This window comes from Narcine bancroftii, chromosome 8, assembly GCF_036971445.1.
Source record: "Narcine bancroftii isolate sNarBan1 chromosome 8, sNarBan1.hap1, whole genome shotgun sequence".
Lineage (NCBI taxonomy): Eukaryota > Metazoa > Chordata > Chondrichthyes > Torpediniformes > Narcinidae > Narcine > Narcine bancroftii.
Genome location: NC_091476.1, coordinates 58331526 through 58338849, shown reverse-complemented (window position 1 = coordinate 58338849; position 7324 = coordinate 58331526). Strand labels below are relative to the sequence as shown.

General features: G+C 58.4%; 1 protein-coding gene across 4 annotated transcripts in view; it reads left to right on the top strand.

Moving 5' to 3' along the window:
• Positions 1 to 1086, top strand: part of btk (Bruton agammaglobulinemia tyrosine kinase) — a 181315-nt gene extending 180229 nt beyond the window's left edge. For all 4 annotated transcript variants that reach the window (XM_069893797.1, XM_069893798.1, XM_069893796.1 and 1 more), the window contains one exon: positions 908 to 1086. In XM_069893797.1, coding sequence (XP_069749898.1) covers positions 908 to 994 — 87 coding nt within the window. In that variant the 3' untranslated portion in view covers positions 995 to 1086. The remainder of the gene's footprint in view (positions 1 to 907) is intronic.
• The last annotated feature ends 6238 nt before the right edge of the window (positions 1087 to 7324 follow it).

The window sequence follows — 7324 nt, the reverse complement described above, 5'->3', positions numbered from 1 at the left end:
AGTGAGGTTGTCAAAGCCTTGTGGATGCCACAGCACATGGGTCCATCCCTCCACTCCCTCCCACAGCACATGGGTCCACCCCTCCCCTCCCCACCACAGTCAGCCCCTCCACACTGACCCCTCCCAGTCAGCCCCCTCCACACTCAGTCCCCTCCCACAATTAGTCACTTCTACACTGACCCCTCCCAGTCAGTCCCCTCCATATTTAACCCTCCCAGTCAGTCCCCTCCATATTTAACCCTCCCAGTCAGTCCCCTCCATATTAATCCCTCCCACAATCAGTCACCTCCACACTAACCCCCTCAGTCAGTCCCCTCCACACTGACTCCCCCAGCCAGTCCCCTCCATACTGACCCACCCCAGTCAGTCCCCTCCACACTGACCCCATCCCACAATCGGTCCCCTCAACACTGACCCCTCCCACAATCAATCCCCTCCACACTGACCAACCCCCAGTCAGTCCCCTCCAAACTGCCCTCCCACACTCAGTCCCCTCCATACTGACCCACCCCAGTCAGTCCCCTCCACATTGACTCCCCCAGTCAGTCCCCTCCTCAATGACTCACCCCTCAACATCAACCTCCCAACACTGACACCCCCCCCTCCCGCAGTCAGTCCCCCACAATGACCCCTGTACTGACCCCCTGCTTAACTGGCCAGACCCATGCCTTCCCCCCCGCCACCACCCCCGCCCTGTTATGTGACTATCTCATCTCAGCCCCGCCGCCTTGTTCTGATCCAAAAGCTGACCATTCTCTCTCTTCCACTGAGGCTGCTTGAGCAGCCGACTCCCTCCATCCTGGTCGGGGTACTCACGGTGTGCACGTCTTTGGTCCCATTGCATCCATCAGGTCCTGGCAGGTGCCTTGTCCCTGTCTCACCCTCCCTCCCTCTTGCTGTGTTTCAGAAAGCCGATAATCGTCCTGCCTTCAGTGCCCTGCTCAGCAACATCCAGGAGCTGGTGGAGGATGACAGTCGGATTGGAGTAGAGTGAGCTCAGAGTCCACCACTCAGCAGTGCCCCTCTGCAGTGACCCATCTTCAACCTGAAAACTGTGTCCTTGCATTAAACATAGCAACATTTAAAGGCCTGGAGAATGATTCTTCCTACAGCCACTTGATGCAGAGTACAGGCGGTGGATGGTTGCACTGCACACAGGGCACACTCAAAACGTCACACACACACACACACACACACACACACACACACACACACACACACACACACACACACACACACACACACACACACACACACACAACCAACCAGACAGTGAATGAAGTGCTGTCACACTGCATGATGGGCTCCGATTTATATCCTGAGGAGGGGTGATGTCCCGGGAGGAGATGATATTGTTGGGTGTTCTGAGGGCTGGGAGAGGTGGATCAGACCATCCATCGAGGAATCGTATGATGGTTGGATGTTGCTTTAGGCATAGATTGCAAAGGAGTGTCAGAAAGGTGGGGCTGAGATGATGTTTGAGCAGTGTAAGGCGACGTTTGGGACTCGTGTTAGGCGGTGATGAGTATTTGGCTAAAGGGTGAGGGGGTGAGGGTGATGTTTGTGGAGGATGAGGGGTGTGGGGGTAAGGGTGTGGGGAGTAAGGGGTGGGGGGTTAAGGGGTCTGTGGGTGAAGGGTGTAAGGGTGAGGGGTGTGTGGGTGAGGGGTGTGGAAACTGTGGGTGAGGGGTGTGGGGAGTAAGGGGTGGGGGTTAAGGATCTGTGGGTGAAGGGAGTGGGGGATGATGGGTGTCGGGGTGAAGAGTGTGGGTGAGGGGTGTGTAGGTGAGGGGTGTAGGGGTGAAGGGTGTGGAGAGTGTGGGTGAGGGGTGTGTGGGTGAGGGGTGTGGTGGGTGAAGGGTGTGGGGAGTAAGGGATGGGAGTTAGGGGTCTGTGGGGGGGTGAGGGTTGAAGGGTGTGGATGATGAGGGTGTAGTGGGTGAGGGGTGTGGAGAGTAAGGGTGTGGGGAGAAAGGGGTGTGGGATGAGGGGTGTGGGGGGTTAGGGGTCTGGGTTAGCGATGAAGGGTGTGGGGGTGACGGGTGTGTGAGTGAGGGGTATGGGGGTGAGGGGTGTGGGATGAGGGGTGTGGGGGTTAGGGGTCTGTGGGTGAGGGGGTGATGGGTGTCAGGGTGAAGAGTGTGGGTGAGGGGTGTGTAGGTGAGGGGTGTGGAGGATGAAGGGTGTAGGGGTGAAGGGTGTGGAGAGTGTGGGTGAGGGGTGTGATGGGTGAAGGGTGTGGGGAGTAAGTGATGGGGATTAGGGGTCTGTGGGTGAGGGGGTGAAGGGTGTGGATGAGGGTGTAGTGGGTGAGGGGTGTGGAGAGTAAGAGTGTGGGGAGAAAGGGGTGTGGGATGAGGGGTGTGGATGATGAAGGGTGTGGGGGTGACGGGTGTGTGAGTGAGGGGTATGGGGGTGAAGGATGTGGGGAGTAAGGGGTGTGGGATGAGGGGTGTGGGGTTAGGGGTCTGTGGGTGGGGGGGTGAAGGGTGGAGGGGTGAGGGGTGTGGGGAGTAAGGGGTGTGGGTGTGAACAGTGTTGGGGTGAGGGTGAGGGTTGTGGGGAATAAGGGCTGTGGGTGAGAGGTGTGGATCTGAGGGGTGGGTGAGAGGGATATGGGGGTGAAGGGTGTGGGAGTGATGGGTGTGTGGGTGAGTGGTGTGGGGGTGATGGGTGTGTGGGTGAGGGGTATGGGGATGAGGGGTGTGGATGATGAAGGGTGTGGAGGTGAGGGGTGTGGGGAGTAAGCAGTGTGGGATGAGGGGTGTGGGGGTTAGGGTTCTGTGGGTGAGGGGGTGAAGTGTGTGGATGAGAGGTGTGGTGGGTGAGGGGTGTGGGATGTGGGGGTGAGGGGTGTGGGGAGTAAGAGCTGTGGGGGGGTTAGTGGTCTGTGGGTGAGGGGGTGAAGGGTGTAGAGGTGAGGGGTGTGGGGAGTATGGGGTGTGGGTGAGGGGTGTGGATTTAGGGGTGGGTGAGTGAGGGTTATGGGGTGAAGGGTATGGGGGTGATGGGTGTGTGGCTGAGGGGTGTGGGGTTGATGGGTGTGAGGGTGAGGGGTATGGAGGTGAAGGGTGTGGATGATGAGGGGTGTGGGGGTGAGGGGTGTGGGCGTGAGGGGTGTTTGGGTGAGGGATGTGGGGTGAGGGGTGTGAGGAGTAATGGGTGTGTGGTGTTAGGTTTCTGTGGGTGAGGGGTGTAGGGGTGAAGGGTGTGGATTATGAGGGGTGTGTGAGTGAGGGATATGGGGGTGAAAGGTGTGGGGCTGAGGGGTGTGGGATGAAGGGTGTGAGGGCAGTGTGGGGTTCACGGGTGTGGGGGTGAGAGTATGGGAATGAAGGGAATTAGGATGAGGGATGTGGTGGGTGAGGGGTGTGTGGGATGAGGGATGAAGGCTGTAGGGTTGTGGGTGAGGGATGAGGGGTGTGTGGGTGAAGGATGTGTGGGTGAGGGGTGGAGAGATGTGGGGGATGAGGTATGTGGGATGAGGGATGAAGGGTGTTGGGGTGAGGGCTGTGAGTGAGAGATGATGTGGGGTTGAGGGGAATGGTGGGTGAGGGATGTGGAGGATGTGGGTTGAAGGGTGTAGGGGTGAGGGATGTGGGTGAGGAATGAGGGGTGTAGTGGGTGAGGGGTGTGGAGGATGAGGGGTATGGTGGGTGAGGGATGTGGAGGGTGAGGGATGTGGAGGTTGAGGGGTGTGGTGGGTGAGGGATGTGGGGGATGAGGTATGTGAGGAGGGATGAAAGGTGTAGGGGTGAGGGGTGTGTGGGTGAGGGATGTGTGGGTGAGGGGTGTGGGGGATGAGGGATGAAGGGTGTGGGGGTGAGGGATGTGGGTGAGGGATGAAGGTGTGGGGTTGGGTGTGTGGTGGGAGAGGGGTGTGGTGGGTGAGAGATGTGGAGGATGAGGTATGTGGGATGAGGGATGGTGAGGGGTGTGGGTGAGGGATGAGGGGTATGGGGATGAGGGGCGTGGTAGGTGAGGGGAGTAAGGGGTGTGGGATGAGGGATGTGGCATTGAGGGATGTGTGGGATGAGGGGTGTGGAGAATGAGGTATGTGGGATGAAGGATGATGGTGCAGGGGTGAGGGGTGTAGGTGAGAGATCAGGGTGTGGGGTTGAGGGGTGTGGTGGGTGAGGGGTGTGGTAGTGAAGGGTGTGGACGATGAGGTATGTGGATGAGGGATGGTATAGGGGTGAGGGTTGTGAGTGAGGGCTGTGGAGTATGAGGGGTGTTGGGTTGAAGGGTGGGGAGGATGAGGTTTGGTATGAGGGATGGTGTGGGGGTGAATGGTGTGCGGGTGAGGGGTGTGTGGTTAGGTGATGTGGGGGTGAAGGCTGTGGAGGATGAGAGGTATGGGAGAGAAGGGTGTGGGGATGAGGGATGTGCGGGTGAGGGATGTGTGATGAGGGGTGTGGAGGGTGAGGGATATGGGGATGAGGGAAGAACGGTGTTGGGGTGAGGGTTGTGGGTGAAGGATGAAGGTGTGGGGTTGAAGGGTGTAGTGGGTGAGGGATGTGGAGGATGTGGGATGAGGGTTGAAGGGTATAGGGGTGAGGGGTGTGGGTGAGGGGTGTGGGGAGAAGGGTGTGGGGTGTGGGATGAGGGTTGAGGGGTGGTAGGTGTCTGTGGGTGAGGGTGTGGGGGTGAAGGGTGTGGAGAATGGGGTTGGTGGTTGAGGGGTGTGGGGGAGAATGGTGTGGTGTGAGGGAAGTGGGGGTGAAGGGTGTGGAGGATGAGTGATTAAGGGTGTAGGGGTGAGGGATATGGTGTGGAAAATGAGGGGTGTGGGGTGAAGGGTGTGGTGGGTGAGTGGTGTGGGGTTGAGGGGTGTGGGGGAGAATGGTGTGGGAGTGAGTGGTGAGTGGTTGAGGGATGTGGCGGCGAAGGGTATGGAGGATGAGGGATGAAGGGTGTAGGGGTGAGGGGTGTGGATGAAGGATGAGGTCTGTGGTGGGTGACGGGTGTGGAGGATGAGGGATGTGTGGGTGAGTGATCTGGTGGTAAATGGTGTGGGTGCGAGGGGTGAAGGATGAGGGATGTGGGATGAAGGGTGTAGTGAGGGGTTTGGGTGAGGGATGAGGCGTTGGGTTTAGGGTTGTGGAAGAGGAGGGGTGTGCTGAGTAAGGGAAGTTGGGGTTGAGGGGTGTGGAGGATGATGGTTGTGGGGGTGAGGAATGTGAGGGTGAGGGGTGTGGGGAGTAAGATTTGTGGGGGTAAGGGGTATGGGATGAGGAGTACGGGAGTTTAGGGGTCTGTGGGTGAGGGATGTGGGGAGTAGGGGGTGTGGAGGGTTAGGGGTCTGTGGTTGAGGGTTGTGTGGAGTAAGGGGTATGGAATGATGGGGGTGGATTTGAGGGGTGTGTGACTGTGGGATATGGGGGTGAAGGTTATGGGGGTGAGGGTGTGGGACTGAAGGGTGTGGGGTTCAGGGGTGTGTGGGTGTGGGTATGGGAGTGGGGTGTGGGGATGGGATGTGGGGGTGAAGGGTGTAGGTGTGAGGGGTGTTGGTGAGGGATGTGTAAGATGAGGAATGTGGGATGAGGTACAAAGGGTGTAAGGATGTGCAGGTGAGGGGAGTAAGGAGTGTGAGCAGAGGGGTGTGGGGTTGAGGAGTGTGGTGGGTGAGGGGTGTGGGGGTGAGGGTTGTGTAGGATGAGATATGTGGAATGAGGGATGAAGGGTGTAGGGGTGTGGGTGAGGGATAAGGGTTGAGGGGTGTGGGTGAGGGGTGATGGTTGAGGGTTGTGGCGGATGAGGGATATAGGCTTGAGGAGTGTGGGTGGGGGTGAGGAGGATGAAGTATGTGGGATGAGAGACAGTGTAGAGGTGAGGGGTGTGGGTAAGAGATGAGGGGTATGGGGTTGAGGGGTGTGGAGGATGATGGGTGTAGGGTTGAGGGATGAATGGGTGAGGGGAGTAAGGGGTGTGGGGTTGAGGGGTTTGAGGGTGAGGGTGAAGGATTTAGGGGTGAAGGTAGTAGGTGTGAGTGTTGTGCGGGTGAGGGGTGTGGAATGAGGGGTGTGCTGGGTGAGGTGTGTGGGGTGAAGGATGTGGGGGTGAGGGATGTGGAGGATGAGGTATGTTGGATGAGGGATCAAGAGTGGAGGGGTGAGGTGTGGGTGAGGGATGAGGGGTGTGGGGTTAAGTGGTGTGGTGGGTGAGGGGTGTAGTGGGTGAAGGGTGTGGGGGTGAAGGATGTGGAGGATGAGGGGTGTGGTGGGTGAAGGGTGTGGGGTGTGGGGTTGAGGAGTGTGGGTGAGGGGTGAGGAGGATGATGTATGTGGGATGAGGGACGGTGTAGATATGAGGGGTGTGGGTAAGGGATCAAGGGTATGGGATTGAGTGGTTTGGAGGATGAGGGTGTGGGGTTGAGGGATATGCGGGTGAGGGGAGTAAGGGGTGTGGGGTTGAGGGTGTGTGGGTGAAGGGGAAGGGTTTAGGGGTGAAGGGAGTAGGTGTGAGGGGTGTGTTGAGGAATGTGGTGGGTGACGTGTGTGGGGGTGAGGGATGTGGAGGATGAGGTATGTGGGATGAGGGATGAAGAGTGGAGGGGTGAGGTGTGGGTGAGGAATGAGGGGTGTGGGGTTAACTGGTGTGGTGGGTGAGGGGTGTGGATGGTGAAGGGAGTGGGGTTGAGGAGTGTGGGTGAGGGGTGAGGAGTATGATGTATGTGGAATGAGGGATGGTGTAGAGATGAGGGGTGCGGGTAAGGGATGAGGGATATGGGGTTGAAGCATATGGAAGATGATGGGTGTGGGGTTGAGGGATGTGCGAGTGAGGGGAGTAAGGGGAGTAGCCTTGAGGGGTGAGTGGTGAGGGTGAAGGGTTTTGGGGTGAAGGGAGTAGGTGTGAGGTGTGGAATGAGGGGTGTGGGTTGAGGGGTGTGGTGGGTGAGTGGTGTGGGGTTGAGAGGTGTGGGGGAGAATGGTGTGGGAGTGAGTGGTGAGTGGTTGAGGGATGTGGTGGTGAAGGGTATGGAAGATGAGGGATGAAGGGTGTAGGGGTGAGGGGTGTGGATGAAGGATGAGGGCTGTGGTGGGTGATGGGTGTGGAGGATGAGGGATGTGTGGGTTAGTGGTCTGGTGGTGAATGGTGTGGGTGCGAGGGGTGAAGGATGAGGGATGTGGGATGAAGGGTGTAGTGAGGGGTTTGGGTGAGGGATGAGGTGTTGGGTTTAGGGTTGTGGAAGAGGAGGGGTGTGCTGAGTAAGGGAAGTTGGGGTTGAGGGGTGTGGAGGATGATGGTTGTGGGGGTGAGGAATGTGAGGGTGAGGGGTGTGGGGAGTAAGATTTGTGGGGGGTAAAGGGTATGGGATGAGCAG